Here is a 19382-nt window from a genome sequence, read left to right as displayed (position 1 = left end):
CCCCGATTTTACTGTCGGCAAGATTGCGGAGGAACTAGCTCGCGAGGATCGTAACGAATTCACGGGCCCGTCTACGCCGTTTCCAAAGGAACTGCGGCTCCATATTCATCCGGAGCACGCTTCCGCCCCTGCTCAAATTTTCCACCCCTAGCCTCGGGTAAAATCGATTCGCAGCGGCGAGTGCGGGGAAGGGTAAACACGGCCACCGTCGACGATCTATCGAAGCAAGGATCGCCACTGTGCACGACGTGGTTACGCGTGGCGAGCATTTTTCGCGAGCGTGCGTAGCGCGTTGGAAAAATACTCGTCGCGGAAACGATCGTACGAGCGAAGGGTTGGTCGGATGAATGGACGACGAAGCGGGGTACGCTGGTGTTTTCGGTCGTCGGTACTTGCACGGCTCCACTCTCGGTGCGCGAGGACCAAGCCCAGAAATAGCTACGGGATGGATGTTTGAATTCGCCCACGTGCTGACGTGACGTCATGGTGAACGTGTGGGCGTAGCGAGCGAGAGGAGCGATGGAAACGGGTGGTGGTTGTAGCGAGCCGGCCGGGGGTGGCTGCGAGGAAGAATGCGGAGGAAAGAATGCTGCGCGGAGGGTACGAGTGATGCGCGTATCGCTGGATGAAAGAAAAGGTGGACGACGAAGGGGTGGCTGCGTCGAATATGGAGAAAGTATCGTGGAAATGGAAGAAACGTGATTGAACAGGCTGCGAGGAGCGTAATTTGAAGTGTCGGTAGATCGTGGATCGTAATTTGATCTGCTGTGGACAGCGGGTGAAAATATTCACCGGGAATTTACCAGGAACTGGTCGTCTGCGAATTGTCGGCCGGTCTTTAAACTGAATCTTTAATCCCGGTGGTGTCGACTAAAATTGGCGAACGTCGGAAGGAAAAGTTCGCATAATTATCACCATCGACATTCCCAAGTTAATAAGCATTACTCTCAGAAGTTTCTCCCTACCCCTGCAATTCGAGAGAATACTCTCTAACTAATTTCGCTAGGTGATAGTATAAGGGAAAGAAAGCAGCGGGAAGTTCGGAATTTATCGTGGGATTAAATGTTTCACGGAAGATATTACAGCGAGATCGATACGAGTCCCGGTAACGGGTAAACTATTGCGCGAAACTAACTGAGCAAAGGAGTGCGAGCTAAAAAATAACGTAAACGGTGAAACAAAATGCGAGTTGGGAATAGAGGAATTAAACTAAAATGGCAGACTCTCTGGAGAAGAGGAGCGATAAAGAACGCGGAGGAATGGCGAAGAAAGTAACCGTGGGTTGGTAAAAAAAGGAGCGGAGGTAAAAAGTGTACAAGAAGAAGGGAGGGAAAACTGGGCGAGATATATAAGACAGCCAAGAATCAATGCAACGACGAAACCGAGAGGGTAGAACCCGAGAATTCCCGCAGGATACCGTACGATATGCCGTGATACACGATCGTGGAGATCCGATCAAGGATTTAACGGCTAGGGCGATAGTCCGGATGCCGGTCAGGAGTCCACGTATCCCGGGAAGAGTATTGGAAATATTGGAAGAAAATTCACTGGCAAGAATTCCATCGCTCGATACACTCGCGAAGAGAAAAACGGCCAGCTTAACCCTCGCGTTCCCATGGAAGAAACCATCGCGAGGAATACAGAAGTTACCGACAGGACGATCGGAAACCGATCTAAACCTGACAATATATCAGAATTCTAAGGGACCAGAAGATTCGGTTCCATCGTATCGCCGCGTTACGAAAAACGAAGATTAGACGGTGTAAAAAGGGGGACCATCGTGGAAAAGCGAGAAAAAAAGACGAACGAGGACGCGCCGATACCAGAAGAGAGAGTGTCGCTACCCCACGCGAAGCTTCTCTCTCTTTCTCCCTGGCTGATGCGCACCTCGATGAATCGGTTCACAGTTCACCGATCCCCGTCGCTAATCATCCGTGAACCGCACGTACACGCGTGTTCTCTCTCTCTCTCTCTCTCTCTCTCTCTCTCTCCCCCTCTCTTTCCGCTCGACTCGAATGCGTCGCAATAAAAGCGAGCACCGCGTTAGCGTCGAGTGTTCTCGTGAACACGGGGCGGGGGAAACGCGCGCACTAAAACTCGAGAGCTGAGCCGGGTATCCTCCAGCATCGGTAACCTAAATTTACTCATTAGCCAAGGAGGAACCCGGTTGCGCTCTACCACCTCTCAACCCCCACGCGCGAGAACGCGCGCGAGCCAACCGCCCTCGCGATAATGCGGTATCGCTTTTCATCTGCCACTCCATTCGAGTCGATCCGCCGCTGAGTAGACCTACTTTCCTATTTCAAATACATATCATTCGCCCGAATATCTTTCTCTGTTCCCCGTGCGTGTTCGAACGAGACAACGGAGAACCCGCGAGCATACTGCGGATCATTATTTCTCCCCACTGTTCGAAGCGAAGCCAGATATCTCTCGTCTTCGCAACGTCGTTGGATCGCCACGCTTCCCTCTCGTCTCGTGGGAACCTGGCTCGATGCGTGTCGGCGAAACGATCGACTCCAAGACCTGGTACTCGAGCGGAAACGCTCCTCCTCGGGGCATCGAGCGTTAATCGCTCAGTAAACACGCGTTACGTGTTACGCGGAGGGCTTTTTAGACTGCACGAGCATCGGATCGGTCGATTACACTTTCCTCCGGCGGCGCGGCTGTAAATACCGCGAGTACAGGTGCGCACGTCCTCCGTAAACCAATTATCCGCTGACACGGAAAAGCCTCTGCTCTCCTCGCGCAGCGGGTTTTCAAGGGCGCAGGGCTGACCCTCCGCGAGAACGCCTCGCCGTCGCGGCCGATCCTCCGCGACCGGCCGTTGACGGTTATTCGACGGCGGGGTTGACGTTTAACCGCGTCGCCTGGTGAATTATACGACTGGCGCCGCGGGGATGTGACATTTCGAAAGAGTAACGGGCAATATCGTTGTCAGTGCCGATGAACTTTGTAACGCCAGTTCCAACCGAACCACTCGGCCGCTAACTTTTCGTTCATTAAAGTTCCGTCTGTTACCCCTTCCGGGTGATTACTACCGTTATTTACGAGGAAGAAATACGATTGGTCGTATTTTATTAGGAAATGCCACCTCGTCCGCGCGCGCCGTCGCGCTCGGTCCTCGTTCGAGGCGATCCGTCGTCTACGAACGGCCGATCGAAATTGCGTTTACGTAAAAGAGTACGCTAGACGAAGATAAATCGGGTATTATCCGAGTGCGGTGATTAGACCGCGTTCTTGTTCCGAAGCTACATCGTAGAACCGTAAGAAGGGAAGATAGCGAGCGTCGAGCACGGACTCACCCTTCTCGCATTCGTCAGGCTCGTCGCTAGCACACTCGGGTGTGCTCCGATCCTCCTCGCTGCTGCTGAAGCTTCTCTGTTGCTGAAGACCACCCTGCCCTGCCACCGGTTGCTGAGGGTGCGCGCTCTGCGTCTGGTGCACCGAGTGTTGCTGCGGTGGATGCACTACGCTTCGTGGTGGGCCCGCTTCGACCGTCGGCTGGCCATACGTCATCGCGAGGTCCGTGTTCTGGTCCTGAAAGACGAAAGCAGAAAAAAACCCCGGGTCGCAGAAACGGAAACCGCACTTGGATTGCTGGCTAAACACCGAGGAGCATCCCTCGCAGACCGAGTCAAGTAAAACAGTGACGTGAGATAGCGCAGAAGCAAGATGCGATGAGATGAAATGAGCATGAACAGAGGGGGAGTGAGGAGATGGGATGGCGACCGCTTGGTCCTGGTCCCCTCGTGGTTGCGGCCCGTTTCACCGATCGTCCGTCGGTCGAGCACGGCTAAACGTTCAAGCGGGTACAGCAGGACCAGGATAAAGCAGACATCGGAATTCCCCGGTTCTCGCTCGATAAAGTTCGGGTCGCGCGGGTTCTCCAGCGTGTAGCTGGCTTTTCGAGGGCATCCTCTCGAGCACCGCCTACGTATGAATACCGTTAGCAGCCGGTCCTACGCGCTCGCAGCTCGTACAAGGTGCATAACTTGTTGAATGTTTAATTTCCAAGTCCCTCTCGAGAGCGTCTAACGTCATCGCGCCGTTCGATCCAGGCCGTGGCAATCGAGAGAACTGGGGGGGTAGGTGGTTTCCCACTCACCGGGTAGATCGGTCGTTGTCTCTGGTAGTTCTGCTGTTTCATGAGACCGTCGATCTCGCCTCTGTAGAGGTTCGGGTCATCCTCCGCGTACGCGTCCGGATGCCTCGGCGGTTGCTGCGTCTGATGGTACGCCGCGGCTACGTGAGGCGTCGGCAGGTTTCTCCAGTGTGGCGGGACGGACATGTCCACACCGCTATCGCTCGTGGACAGTCGACGCCCTGGACCCTGTAATCGCCAGCAGAAAAACCGCCATTTTTTTCGTACCGGAATCGGCCCTGCCACGGATTCGTCGCGCGCGTGTGGGTTGCAGTGGTGGATGCAAACAGTGCGATATTTAAACGTTCTCGTTTAGTCATATCAGCATGTGGTGACAATATGCGGCTCCTCGCGGCGTCTTTGGACAATCTCGTCGCCGGATCGTCCGGCGCGGTGTACAAGTTTCGCGAGATCATTCGGAGATTGTTCAAAGACACCGTAGCAGCGAATGATCGGTGACGATGAGCACAGTGAACGGCATGGTGATATATATATGTATATATACCAATAGCATCGCCTTGCTTCGATCGAATTCGCATAGCAACGTGTTTCCTACATCGCATTGTCGTTGCCGTTGTCGTTGTTGTACATCCAGAGCAACAGTGCGTGCACGAGCGCTATTTAAGGGCCGCGGGGAGCTGGCCCCCGCGGCCGAACGTGTAAGTGAATTAAGTAAATCGTACTTGCTCTTGCTGAGAGTACTGTCTTCTGAGCAGACTCCCGCTCCTTAGTAACAATGGCAAATTCTCCTTCTCGGCCGCGCTGCGCGCTCTCTCGAGTTTCGGTCTTTTATCCTGAGTTTGGTCCACGAGTCCCGGAGGACCACCCACCTGCATGTCCTGCATCCCTCGCAGCATCATCGCGTTCTCCCCGGCGCTTAGCCCCGCCTTCGTCATCCATTGTCCGGTCTTCGACAGCAGTTCTTGTTTCTTGCGACAGAGAATGCACACCCATATTACCTGCAATCGAACAACAACCTCTTACCATCGCAGGAATGCTATCCTCGAACGCCGCTCCATCGATCCCCCTATGGGACGTCCGATCGCGAGGGTGACCGAAATAATCCATGGCGTCGCGAACGAGAGACAGCGCGATTGATAGACGCGGAGGGAAAGAGTCCTGGTACCGATCGATCCAGGTCACCGCTTCTACCCGAGGATATTAATAGGAAATAATCTATAGGAAGTCGACCAGCATTCGATGCTAATTGAAACGTGCGAGCGGACGTCGCGAGCTTAAAAACGCTTCGTACGAACAACGAACGGGCTCCGCCCATTCGCGTAGCGGGTGTTCGTCGAAACGTGGACGGGGATCCCGTTAAAAATACACGATACCCAGAGGGGTGAGCGTGGCGCGAGCCACGTCGAGAAACTCCGTCGGCTATCGCCACGGCGAAACTGGAGAACTCGACCATCTTCGCGCGGAATTATTGCGAAATCCCGTTTAGCCGAGTCTCGTCGCCTCGAGCGAGATTCTTATGCAAATTCGAGGGAGCTCCCGAGTAACGTTAAATTAAATCAAGCGAATCCGATGCGGAACCGTGCGCGGCGACCGGCTGAGAATATCTAGATTACTGGGAGGGCTCGCAGGTTCGCGTCGAGATATCGAAACGACTTAACTCCTTCAGCGTTGCCCGACACAAGCCAGTTGCGTACACAATGACGGAAACGTTGCGTCATTTGGATATTCAACGCGTTATCGTTTACACTTCTCATGGAATTAACACAGATCAAATACTATCGTGACAGATTTTTGCTTTCGATCCCGTGGGAGTCGCTATCTCGACCGAAGTAGATCGGACTTGAATCGTTTTATCAATCGTGTCGATACAGGAATTAAACGTACTATATATATATCACGGAGTGGGTGCAATAAGTGTATCTAGTATTGTATTTATATTTATCTCGAACATTATCGCTACGCTATTATCATTGCGCTATCGATTTTTTACCAACGCTATCGATGTTGAACAGTCTATTTGTGGCAACCGTGGGTCGACGCTTAGCCTTTAGATTAAAAAGAGAAAATTCTGATCGATCGGGATTTTTTCACTCCGTTTTGCTTCTCCCACGAGTGGAATCGGGACGGCGTAGCTTTGGTGCCGCGAGACGCGAAAGTGCGCGTCGAGGAGCCCCGCCGTGAGAGGGTGGAGAAAGTAGAATCGAGCATCTTGGAACGGCGAAAAGCGCATTCTTCGACGACGATCATTCACCGCCTGGTACAATGAACGAAAAGGGTAATAATTAGCGGGCTAGCGCGACGCTGGCGCCGGTTGCCGAGCGTTTTGAGGGATGAATAGGCGGCCAGAATACTCCATCAAGATAAAACGTGATGGATGGACCATTTAGGAGCAAACCATAAAACAATGCCCATGCCGGTTCCCATCGATAACACTTTCCATGCCCATTCACGCGTATTATTGTGCCAGGTATAATGGGCGCGAGCAACGCCGCGGCGCAAGGACACCGGGCTGCTCCCTTGAATTACGATCGCGTTCAATGTCGTCAAGTCGACGGGGATTAAAACGTGCTCGAGTTTTCTGCTCGTCGAATTCGTTGCTACCTCGATTACGCTGCGATTACTACCTGTGGATCTACGCATCGATATCACTGTTCCTTATAATTAAAAGGCCGCGGAGGATTCTGATATAGTTTGTTCAGCTTCGAGAAATTTTGTATAAATACCACAGAGAATCGCTTTGTTCGATCGGTGGAAGAGGATTCGAGCAGAAAGAGGGGTATTCCGTCTATTTTTCAAGCACTTTCCTCCCTTCGCTCTGTTTTCAGCGAGCTCGAAAGAATATCAGGGAATTACGCGGAGAACGGTCCAGGGATGGCAGTTAGCATGTGAATATCGCGGATGAATCGATACGCGCTCGGCCACGCAGACCGTTTGCACAATTATTGTTGCCCATTATCGTTATTCGATGAATCCAATCCCGTCCCGCGGGCCCATATTCTCCGCTAATCCGGTGCTCGAGGACACCGCTGGAAATGAAAACGTGTTTGCCTCTGCCTGGCGACTCGAATCATTTTCGGCTGTTTCGTTTGTCGAAAGCCAATCGAGCGATCGTCGGGCATATCCACGGAATAGCCGAAGGGTGTTTGAACTATCGTTTCCGTTATCCACTGCGATATTCAAGTCGCGCGCCGCCAAAGTGGATTACGAATGATTTCCAATTAGGAAAGTTCGTTAAAAACTCGTTGCGAGCTTCTTCAGTGCGCGCGTTAGTTGTCGCGGAATTGCATCACCGAAAACAGCCATCACTCTTTCATCTGTATCTGTCGAAATCGAAACGAAAGATGCTAGTGTCGCGTGGTGCAACATAATTTCACGCCAGCCGCCGTTGCGTTACGTAAAAACGCGTAACGACGATCTTGACGAGATCCTGTTACATAAATGATGCTCCAATATACTTCGAATCGTACTGCAAGGGGTTGACGCTCGAAAATTTGTGTGTTCGCGTGCACAGGGCAAAAGGGAGCGAACTCGTTGGCGCGGTGCATCCAAAAAGAGAGGTGAAAAGTGTTTGTCGGAAAAAGGTCCCGTCTATACAGGGTCGAAGTTCCACAGGATGAAAAGTTAAAGAAGCCTTTTACGAAGGGAACTGAAACGGTGAAGTGGAGATTTGGTGCACGGAACAATTTACTCGATCTCTCCGTGCAACACAGATGATATTTCGTCCACCCTCCGTCCTCCGTCGAGCGCTACCACCTCTCGCATCCCCGAAACCCCTCCGTTCCGCCAACCGTCCCAGTTTTTAAAAGCGAGCCAGTAAACGTGAATTTATTTTTACCTTCTTGCCGGCGCCCGCTTAATAAGTGAACAGTGTCCGATGAAAGGAACGCTCCCTTTGTCGAGGACGCTTTTTCCAGAACCACCACGCTGTGAACGTAATTATTTCATCGTTTCGACGCGATTTTCGGCGCACGACGACGCGCGAGCCAGGACGAGCGACAAAACTAACCGTCTCACTCGCGCACACGAAGAGCACCGTTTCTGCGCCCCATCGAGGGGCTCCATCGTTCAATCGCGAGATTACAGGCGACGAGAATCAGGCACGTCGACGAGGAGCACGCTTGACACGATGCCGCGAACCATCGATGTATAACGCGTTCCCACGCGAATTTACGATTCGACATCCCTCGTACGAGCCACGGACGAGGCGCCCTTCGGCCGCGCGCGAGCGTAGAGATCGAGGGGCGCGTGCATCCGCGAGGAGAGACTTTTTTTTGTCGCGGTGGTTGCAACGCCGACCGTACCTCGGTGCAGACTGGCGGCCCGGCCCAGCCCGTGGAACAGAGAGTGCACCGAACAAGAAAAGAAAGAGAAAGGGTGCACGGGCGCGCGAAAAAAAAAAAAGAAAAAAGAAACGGAAGCAAGAGAGAAAGAGGGTGGCCGAGGGGTTGGAGGGGTGGCGAGTAGAGCGAGAAACGAAGCAGGAAAGATAGGCGGTGGCAGGGGTGGCGGGCTGAAGAGCACTTCGTCGAGTTGCCTAGGTAGCAATATGTCAAGAGCTCAACCCCTTTCCACCACCCGCTCTCGCTCATCCCCGCGCCCAAGCGGGGCACCCTTCTCGCCCACCCACCGAATATTCCGTACGTACTTACGTAGTGCACGTACGTGTGCGCTATTTTCCTCAGCCTAAAAAAGGAGGAAGGAAAAAGAGGAGAAAGAAGAGAAAAATGTTGTCGCCGGTGGTGGTAGGGCTGGTGTAGGGGAATTGGGTGGCCCTCGAGTCTCTTCTCACCCTTCTCTCTCTCTCTCTCTCTCTCTCTTCCTCGGTCGGTACAGCGACCAGAGGCGGCGGCAGCGGTGGTGGTGGTTGTGGACCAAGGGAACGAGAACACGGCGCTGCGTGTACGGCCGTAACGTAAATGATCATTAGTTCGCCGGCTCGAGGCGAGTCGGCCGGTGATTTGCATTAATTAATTAGAGGCCAATTAATTCAGATTACTTTATCACGGGCACTGTGTACGCAGGCAGTGTGTCAACGGTGCCTGGCGACGCCGGCTGAGAGGCCAGACAATGACGACGGCACAGAGACATCGACGTGGACGTTGACGTCCCGTTCGCCTCGAGTACACCAGCTACGGGATCGATACGCTCGTTCAAGCCAATCCGATAACTCGCCGCGCCGCCAATAACGCTCGATACTTGTCCGTAACGCCAGCGACGAATTATCGTTTTGTCGATTGGACGCTCGCTCTGCTCGAGTCGACTTCCGTCTGAGGGCGGAAGTCCGTCGAAATTTTTCGACTACACCAACGGAATTATTGAATCTTTGACCTCGCGCTATACGCTTCCGTGAGAAGGCTGTGGGTCTGTTTCGTTTTTAACGACATGTACCCAACGAACGTCGAGAACAGGAGCCGCGTCTAAAGCGCAAGAATGGCGGCATTTCGAAGGGAGGGAAGAACAAACAACGAAGGAAGTAACATCATGGACGAAAGTTTCAGTTTTCAGATAATAAAGCCTGGTCAGCGAGCGGAATCGGTACTCAGACGACCCTTTAAGTCGACTAGAGACCGCGTCGTCTCACGGACGCGCCACATCGACGCGATCTTTTGGAGTCCAGCCTAAAATCATGCCCAGGCATAATACGTCGACGCGAAACCACCCCAGGGGCGTCTCCGAGATAATTTCGCCGGGCCATGGTAATCCGTGTACGCCTGGAACAAAATTCGTCCTCCCGGCTAACGAAAGCTCGATTTAATTGCGCTACTTATGCAAAACGCCGAACGGAACGGGACGGGGACGTTTCGGAGACGTTTAAGCGACGCTTAAAATCGTCCGATTATATACAAAAGAAGTTCGTGGGCGTTGCACGCCTACGTAAACAGCTAATTACTATGCAAAGGCTTCGTGATCGAGCGAACCCTTCCTCTCTGCCCCGTCTCTATTCAGGGTACGGTTTATGTCTCTCCGAACAACTTCGACCTTTGCCGGGTCTCGATTTTTCGGCGAACTAGGGAGGGGACCGCGGAAGTCCCGTGCATTAGCGTCACGAAGCACGAACTTTGCGAGGCAAACTTTTGCAGCTGTCCTACATACACACGCCGATTGGCTGGCTTGACCGGGAGGAAGAAGCTCGCCGAGGAATGGCAGATGTCTCGGTGAAACCCGCAAGTACGGGAAACTAGCGGAACTTTCAATTACCAGGCGGCTTATTTTACGTGAAACGTAGCGCTGTGAAGGGGGCGGGCTGGTATAAGCAAATCACGCGAGCACGCGTTTAATCACCCTCGGGGTGCCCAGTTTTTTCTTAGCCCAAGTTCGAGCGCGACAAACGCGAGTCACTCCCGCGAGAAAGTTTGGCAATAACTCGAGCGATTTAATTTCGACTGGTACAATCGAGAAGAACGCACGACAGAAATTAATCACGGACGAAATCGCAAGGTGGAGGGTTAATTGTCGAGTGTTCCGTATGTCAGCGAGGCGGGGGTGGTTGGGGGAGTGAAATCGAGATCGACTAAACGATTTTCGATTGGGAACGAGGTGCGAGCGAACGCGAGAGGGGAGGGGAAATAGTTAATTATTGAATTTGCAAGTCTAAAGTCGCGATAAAATTGAAATCGACTAAACGATTTTCGAGCGGAACGGAAGGAGGAACTCGCGTGGGCGGGAATCGATTCCAGGGAGCTCGGGACAGGCTGGAATGCTCTGTTGGAACGAAGGATACTTCCTCGGACAGCGTTCGATTAGAATTACCGTCAGTCCCTGCCGGGTCTGACATAAATACCAGAGATACACGCGTGCACTCGGACGAACACCAGCGCGCGATGGATCGACAGGGAACCTTGGAGCCGGCCGCCACGTTCCACGGACCTTTCCAAGCTATTCACCTCCGCGTGCCTGACCGCCTTCTGGACCTTCAGTAATTTCGGGACAGGCCGGTCATTAATCGAAAGTCTCCATAATTCGATGGACCACGCGAGCTATGCAGCCGCTCCATCGGTGACGCGAGCAATCCTGAAGGGTTTGGGGACACCGCGGTCCGTTGCGCGAATAGAAACCGCAATGATTCGAATTCTAATCTTCGTCTAAGAAAAAAACATTCGCCAATCTTGAACGTTACTCGTACAACATTTGGTCAGAAAGCATCGGGTATCGAAAGTTAACGGATACACGAAACAAACGGTGTATCGTCGATTTTGCATGGTATCAATTAACGAGAGCCTCAACGAAGAACGCTCAACCCGGCCACGGTAATTTCATTAACAGAAATGCAACGGCCCCGGCGCGGCGCGGCGTACGTTCCGTTTCCTCGCGGCGCGGCGGGCACCCTTGGCGCCCACGCGTGCACGACCCCGCTCGAGAGCCACTCCTTCCCCTCGATCGGCGGCCCAGCCACGGCGAACACGGGACGCGGTCGCGTCGAAACGTAGAAACAACGTAAATTTACCGGCCACCTTGTATTCCGTTCTCCCTGGCACCCTCCCAAACCCCTTCGGCGGAACCCACCCCCGACGGTGTCCCCCAGCCGGCCCATCACCGACTGCTAACCCTCCCTACGAAACTTAGATCAATATGTTGCGTCACGTTTCGCTCGGTTCCCCCCTTCGTCTCCCTTCCAGCCGCGCCACCCACACCTTCGTCCACCCAGCGCTTCATTCCTGACCCCTACCCCTGGAACGTGACGTCACGCAGGGACGCGCCCCATTCATAGGCTCTCCCACGCAGAGAGACGAAACCGCGGCCCCGACCAGAGGCGAAAGAAAGAAGGGAAGGCGAGCCGAAAAAATGAGACACCGAGGGACGACGCGTAACCGTGTCGGATCGATCTCGCGTGGCGACACGGCACACGCCGGTGAAACGGGACGCACGGTCCACGAGAACGTCCCCGGGGGGAACGGGGAACGGACGAAGAAGGGGTAGAAAGTGGTTCCCTCGGTTCCTGAGAACCCACGAATCGAAGAACCCCGCCGGTTGGAAAGCCCGGGCTACTGTAATTGAACGAACCTCGCGTATGGCGTGGCTGGCCTCTCTCTAGCTGGCAGCCAGCACGAAGAAACGTACGAGCGTGTACCGTTCGTCGCCGGATCGATGATATCGTAACGCGCGCCCGTGACGTTTATCATCGTACTTGCGTGTGGCCCTGGCGCTCGTGTGGGAGTACGTGCGCGGCTCGCCCCGCGTCTGTTCAAGCTTCCGTTAATCTACGGATGTATTTTCGGGTGTATTAAATCAGAATTTGTTGTTTCGTGAGCGGACGTCGTACGGTATGATACGAAGGGCGAACATTTCGAAATGATCAATGAATCCATTCGAAATTCGAGCGGCTAGGTACTTGAGTATCATCCGAGGGGTGTATCCGTGGCTGTTGCGACTATTCGCGCGACTTTCGCACGTTTCGAAGACTCGAGGATTAGATATTTTGGAGACTGTTGTAAATTATTGTGATACCGTTCCGTTCGCGCAAAATACGTGGTTGGAAAGGCAACGAGGAGAACAGTGGCGAACGCTTTAAGCGACCGTACGGACAACCTCCATTTCTTAAGCCGCGCGAAAGTACGACGAAAACCAATAAACTTACAGGAAGTTGTAAGCCGAAGTTCCGCGCGTCTCCCTCTATTATTCCAGCATCGTTCGTCGAGTAAAACGCGCGAGCGTCCATTCTCCGTACGTGCATCTACACGCGTTACGAACGTACGCGGCTCGAGCATGCCATTTCGATGGTTTTCGAAAATAAAGTTAAATTAGTCCCCTACCCTCTCGAGGCTCGCAGGCGATAGAGAGCTGAAAGGAGCGTCAACCGATCGAATTACCCACTCGTTGATACAACTGCTTCGACGCTAATCGAGTTACCCTCTCCAGCCGCGGGTTTCTTTTCGAATCATTCACTGTCTCCCTCGCGCCACTTCGCCCGAGTTACTTCCACCCCCTCGAGTAAAATTGGAACAGCTAATTATGAAATCCAGCAAACGTCCAATGCAGAACAGCCATTATCCGATTACCCGTTATCCGAACGCTTTGCTATCTGAACGTTTTATTATCCTCACGGCATATTTCCTACTAGAGTACCGTGTACAGATATACGCTGGGTGTCTGTTCCCTCCTCGTACACACGAGGAAATCCGTTTCGAGTCGTAAACGCGTCACGTTGTAACATTTTTAATTTCGACCGGGATACCTGCCGCCATCGATTTCCTTTTATCCTCTACGTCGCGTATAATAAAACGAGGCGCGAGCAAATATTATTTCGATCCCCATTGTTTCGACTAACGGGTGGCCCTGTGTAATCGCGCGAATCGCGCGAAGGGACGCCGTTGTACGAAAAGGTCGCGGGGCTGCCTGTGAAACGCGAGAAGGGCCCGTAGGCGCTATTCCGTTCTCATTGATGGAAATCCTCTCGAAATTGGTGGTACCGGGTCGTGGAAATACCGTCGCATAAATGGAGAACGTATTCGGTGGCTGGCTATTTAGCGATGGCATTACCGCCCACGTACCGCTACAGACGCGCGTTGTCCGCGATAAGGGTTAATTGGTGTAGAGTGGAGAATGGCGGCGGAGGGAGGAAGTTGATATAGCGGGACAGAGAGACCGCTATAGGTCAATTATTTCCACGTATTTCAGGCATGCGCGAGGATACGCGGTTATCGTCTTTTACGATACGGCTGCTCTCGATTGTTTTCCAGGAAGTTGACATTTCCAGCGGCGATCGCGGCTGCACTTTTCGCGCCCGTAACCCTTTGGACGGGGCGCGGGGGCGGCCCGGGCCGGATGGGGCTGGCGTGGCTTGCTGGACGAAGACGTGTCTCGAAATCTCTCCGCTTATAGAATAAATGGACTGCCTTGAAAACGCGATAAATCACCGCGGCGCGGATCCAATTTTCCGCGAACCACCCGGAACTAGAACTGCGTGAAATCGCTGGAATCTTCGATAACGCGCGAACGAGACCTTCTTCCGCCATTAAACGTCGCTCGCGCCGCTATCCCTTTGGTATTGATCTAATTTTTTTCAACGGTTTATTAACTCTTCCTCGACGATCCTCCACCCCCTGCCGTCGATAGGAAAATTTTTCCTCTCTGCTAATTAGAGATTCGTTTCCGTTTGTCCGACTAAATACAACCTCTTTCAGGACATTAGAATATCCCAAAGGTTCTCTGGGGATAGAGCAAGTAAAAAGGCAGACTCGAGATACGTAGCCCCATTTTCTGGAGCGAACCGAATTCACGCCGCGATTCTATTTAGGGTGGCGAGATTGTGCAACGGGCGAATACATGTAGTTCAGCGAAACGTATAGCGACAGCCGCGAGATAATAGTTCGAAGGAGTCGGCAATCGTAGCCTCGTTTCCGTTCCTCCGAGTGCACAGATTCGCGCCCAAGATCCCATTGATCAGAGTTATCAGCGGGGCCGAGGCAGTGACTTCGCTTTTCGGGCCGGTCCTCACGCCATCGTGTCATCGATTCGCGTGCCACCGTGGCGGACCTTCGCGTGTACGATCGACGATCACCCTCCTCGATCTCTGACGCGTTTCCGTCTACGCCCGATCCGAAACGGAATTTTCTCTCCTCGCTTGAACCGGCAGAGTTGAATTAGCGACGATTAAGAAAATGCAAATTCAACCCGTTCCCCGGGTAAACGGGTGAATTTATTTGGATTTTCCAGCGACGCGAAAAGAGCGAGCCTTGAAATGTCACGAGAGGCGAGGGCGTTTCCGGTGCTCGCGTACCGAATGCACCGTCACCGAGGATTTCCTTTGATCCCTTCATTTAGGTAATGAATCTTTTTCGGTCGCGAGCCTGACCGTGCCGTGGCGACAAATGAAACCCGTGATCCCTCAAAGTGTGGATGCGCACTAAATTTAAGTGGGTCCGCGTGATTAAAAGAAAAACAGCTGATTACCCAGCCGTCCTGCCCTTTAAAGCGCCTCGATCTCCGGGAAGTGGTACGAGACGGCAATCGTCGGACAAGCGCGAAGTTTAACGACAGTGGAACGATTGTTAGAACGGAAAGTTAGCCAGTAGCCACCCGTGGCCGTGGCCCCACCCTTGGCTCGTGTTCGAGCGCGAAACAGAGGGAATTAGAGCCACGCTAGAGCCCCGGGAACGGGGCTCGATTCCTTCGAACGATATATCTTCGCCGCTTCTTTCGCGATCTCTCGGCCCACCTACCTTGTTCGACCGTAGAGTGACCTTTCCGCCGCAGCGTGCGCAACACCGGATGCTGCAGTAGTTGCAGATGTGCCCGACGCCGTCCGCGAACTTGGTCTTCAGACATATGTGGCACGTGGCGTGCAGCTCCACTCCCGCCTTCTTGTGTTTCTCCGAGCAGGCCCGTATCCTTTCCTCGAGGATCTTCACCTCGTCCTGCTTCCGTCTGCAAACGATCAAACCGATGACCATTGAGAAAATCGAACGCTCCTCTCTCGCGGGGTAACAGAAGAAGAACGGAATCTACTTAACGTTTCTACTCGCGTTTGACGAGCATCAACGTGCCACAGCGAAGCAATCGCGCGCAAGAACAGCGAACGCTGTATGCAAATTTCCGAGCAAATCGTCGAACGAACGTTACACGGCGAGGAGTCGTCGTCGAGGAAGAACAGCCCCGGGTGAGGACGGTTCAGCAGCTTCGACAAATACGTAGACGCGCGTGTGTGTACGTACGTGCTTGGCTGCGCCCTAACAGAGACCCTCGCTTCGTTTCTCGTCGCAGACCGAGTAGCTTCGAGGACGGGCGAGCTTCGAGTAGGAAAACAAGGAAGAGAAACTAGAAAAACTCCGCTCCTCCGAGCGTGGGTGACTTTAGAAACTCGTCCGAAGTCGTCGTTGGATATCTGAGGATGCCATCCTCAATTTCGAGAATAAGAAACCGAAACGAGATCCAATCTTCTTGGTTACGCCATTAAAATTCCGTTGAGTCTAGATTTCTCTTGTAAACTACACGTCAGTGGTCTCTGCTTTTATCTATGATGCTCTTCAGGAGCTACTAGATTCCTAGCCATCGCTCGTTTAGCCTTCGCTGCGATTCTCCAGGCCCAAGAGACCGAAATGGCCATCAAAAGCCCCAGAATACCGCCTCAGCGGTACCAACGAGAGCTTGGCTTTCGTCGCGCGAAACGCAAGGCAGGAAAGGGCAGAAAACGGAACAGGGTTCGATGCCCAGCGACGCGGAATTGATCAAATCCGCGTGTGAATGCAGTGAAACCTCGTACAACCCCGTCGACTATAGTTCCCCTGTTTTTAGGGACTGTACGAACGGCGGCAGAGTTCCGACTGAGTCGATAAGGGAAGATAACAGGTGGTAGAGAAGGGTTGATGAAAAATGCACCTTCCGACGAGTTTTATATCTCTTCGATTCTTCTATATGAATGGGCCTCCAGTGAATGGTCTGCTAAATGATATTCGATGGTAGATTGCTCCGTTCAGGCAATTCATTTCAATCGTAAGAGAAGACGCGAAGGACGCACCCTTCGCTCAGCGTTTGGCAGATTCGCTAGTGTGGTCACGGACCGATGCACTGTTCAAGCTCTGTCAATTTATCGCCAGGGTAATCGAACTGGAATGGAACGCGACACACGTCCCTCGCAGAAACGTGTAACGCCTCCCTTACACGTGTCCAAAAGGTACGAATTTGCAATCGTCCTGTCCTCCCGTATTCTTCGAGTCGACGTTCAAGTCTGCATCGGTCTATTCGATGATCAAAAGAGAGCTTTCCCGTAAAGGTAGTATTTGTAAAGAACGTTAACCAGCTATAATCACAGGGGATGAAGATGACGAACAGTCGAGGCAGGGAAGATTCGCGAGCCAAGTAGGTTAGTACGAATGCACGAGGAGGGTGCAAGAAGGCTGGGACATTTGGCACGGATCTAGCAACTCCTCGGCCGGAAGTGTTCGGTCTGTAGGTCGCGTGTACGTTACCTCGTGGACCCGTAGGAAAGTTGGAAATCGCGAAGGTTGTTGGCACCGAGGATCGAAATAGAGACGCGAGAACAACGCCGTCGAATTGTTTTATCGATCGTCGCCTACTTTGCGCCCAGCTACTGGGCGCAAACGGAAAGAAAGCCGGCCGTATTAAACGCGGCGGGGCAAAGTCGGCGAAGTTTCGAGCGGAAATTTGCATGGAACAGTCGCTAGCGGGGTAACCTAAATCTCGAGTTTGCCGATCGAGTGAAAGGTCGTGCGGCTGCATGTCACAAAGTAGACACAGTGCACACGAACAGGGGACGCGACGCGATCCGTGCGCGCCCGCCCGCCCACGTTACTCTAATTGCTTTACCAATAATCGCGCGCGACTCGCGAGCACGCAACGCCGATCGCGGTCGCTCGAGCTTGAGCGTGTCGTCGCGTTACGGCCGCGTTTCGCGACGGCCAGACACGGTCAAATCTGTCACGCGAGCAAGAAGGGAAAAAGAAAAATGTATATATTTCACCGTGACAAAAGGGGGAGAGAAGCAGATCAAAGGCGGGAGAGCCGAGCGTGGGGAAATGTAGGTTACTTAACGAGGAACCTCCCCGTGGTACACGCGCGAACTTTTCCGTCCCACAAAATCCGCGCAACGCGACTTTTCACGCGACGCGTCCCGACTACGTTCCACGCTCGAACAAAGAGTTATCCACCCTCTCCCCCGATTCTTCCCTTCGAAACTTCACTGCATTCGAGTCACGGTTTTTCTTTTTTCCTTTCATTCCTTTCGTTTTTTTTTTGTTTCCCTCCTTCGCGCCTCGAAACTTCCCGTCGTCCATTATACTCCGCGATGTCTTACAGGAGGGAAGAAAAAAATCGAAGAGCGGTATCGTTTCGCTAAGGTGAAAGGTGGCTCGAGGAATTAGCGTTCGGTGGGAACGGTGCGGCGACAATTACGCGATCAGACGATTACATTTGGTTGGAACGCGCGTGTGTGCGTAGCCTACACGTAGTCGCGGGCGAGGATCAGTTCAGAAACAGGGGGATGGAAAAGGTTACCGTCTATTTTTGCGCGGATCGGCTTCTCGATGCGCCCCGACGAGGATCCCCGATGCGAGCTCCGACTAAAATAATCGCCGCGATATCAAAGGGTTCGCATCGTTCCGGGCAACCTAACGGGATGCAAAACAGTACCGATGCCTCCACGGCTATCCACGGATCCGCGTTAAAACCTGCCTCCGGATTTCGAGATCCGAGAATTCATCGTGGCAATCCCGGTCTCTTTCACGCTTCATCCACGGGATGCGGCTGCATATCCTATGCATACTCTGTGCAGCTAGAGCAGCTCGTTACCGAGCCACGTCGAGGCTCGCTGCGTTGCATGTTACATGTGTCCCTACACGTACTTGTCATCCACATAACATGATCTCGCATCGGTATGGTGAAGCACGCTTTCCTCATTACTCTCTTTCGCTCCCTCGCTCTCCATCTAGCTCTCCCCGTTGTTCATCCTCCTCTCCGCCGACGCTTTTCTCTCGATTTACCTCCGTTTCACCCTGTCCTCTGTCTCTTTCCGCCTCTTCCCTCCTCTGCGCGGCCGTCTCTGTCCCGCGCTCGACTGCTTTCTCACGTTCCCGTTTTCCATCAGCGACAACCTATCAATAAAACGCCTTCCTCGAAGAACGCCGTCCATTTTCCCCGGCGTCGCCTAGCTGCGACTCTGCCACCGTAATTACATGCGAATGAGGCTGCCGGCGCATCCGTCACCCTCTGCCTCCCGCGCCGGTAGACGCCTCGCTGCCGTTAAAAGTGTCGCTCTTAAACTTAGTTTCCGTTCGCCGTGCGATGAATTGTTTTAGGAGATCGTCTCGAGAACGATCGTAACGCGGAATAATAAAAAAATAAATAAATAAATGAAACTCGCGCGAAGCAGTTTGCCGCGGGAGTAGCGTTTATCGAAGCGTTCGGATAATTTAATTAAACCACCGAGTGGCTGGAACAACGCAGCAGCTGAGCTGTGCACGAGATAATCGAGCAGCTCGACGCGGAGAGAAACAGATTCTCGTTCCTCTGGAAGAATCGATGCCAGGATAATCATACGCGCGACGATGAATACCTAAATAAGGAAGATGCGCGACAGGTATAAAACGGTCAAGGACTGACGAGCAAGCGAGCAAGGAGAAAATAGGCGAAACGCGTCGCCGTTGGGGACGAATCGTTGGTCAAGGAATACGGATACGCGATCGATCGGGCATCGTTCCGTTCAGTAATTATGATCAACGACGCGTGACCGCTCACGATCGTATTTTGCACCCCCTAGCTGGCCACAGTCCGACCATTCAGTCCTCGTTCTACTTGCATACGCGGTTCTCCCGGCTCGCTTGTT

General features: G+C 53.0%; 1 protein-coding gene across 14 annotated transcripts in view; it reads right to left on the bottom strand.

Moving 5' to 3' along the window:
• The window catches only part of Rim (Rab3 interacting molecule), a 60643-nt gene that overhangs the window by 40155 nt on the left and 1106 nt on the right, over positions 1–19382 (bottom strand). For 10 of the 14 annotated variants that reach the window (XM_076897269.1, XM_076897266.1, XM_076897263.1 and 7 more), the window contains exons 2-5: positions 15265–15469; positions 4828–5103; positions 4109–4333; positions 3306–3540 (exon numbers count right to left, since the gene is read on the bottom strand). In XM_076897269.1, the coding sequence (XP_076753384.1) occupies positions 3306–3540; positions 4109–4333; positions 4828–5103; positions 15265–15469 (941 nt within the window). Of the gene's footprint in view, positions 1–3305; positions 3541–4108; positions 4334–4827; positions 5104–7940; positions 8073–15264; positions 15470–19382 lie in introns of those variants that run through there. The other 4 variants (XM_076897270.1, XM_076897276.1, XM_076897273.1 and 1 more) reach the window with 4 other exon arrangements.

This window comes from Xylocopa sonorina, chromosome 6 (genome assembly GCF_050948175.1).
Source record: "Xylocopa sonorina isolate GNS202 chromosome 6, iyXylSono1_principal, whole genome shotgun sequence".
NCBI classification, from domain to species: domain Eukaryota; kingdom Metazoa; phylum Arthropoda; class Insecta; order Hymenoptera; family Apidae; genus Xylocopa; species Xylocopa sonorina.
The sequence above is the reverse complement of the archived record's forward strand: the minus strand, read 5'-3'. Positions and strand labels throughout refer to the sequence as shown.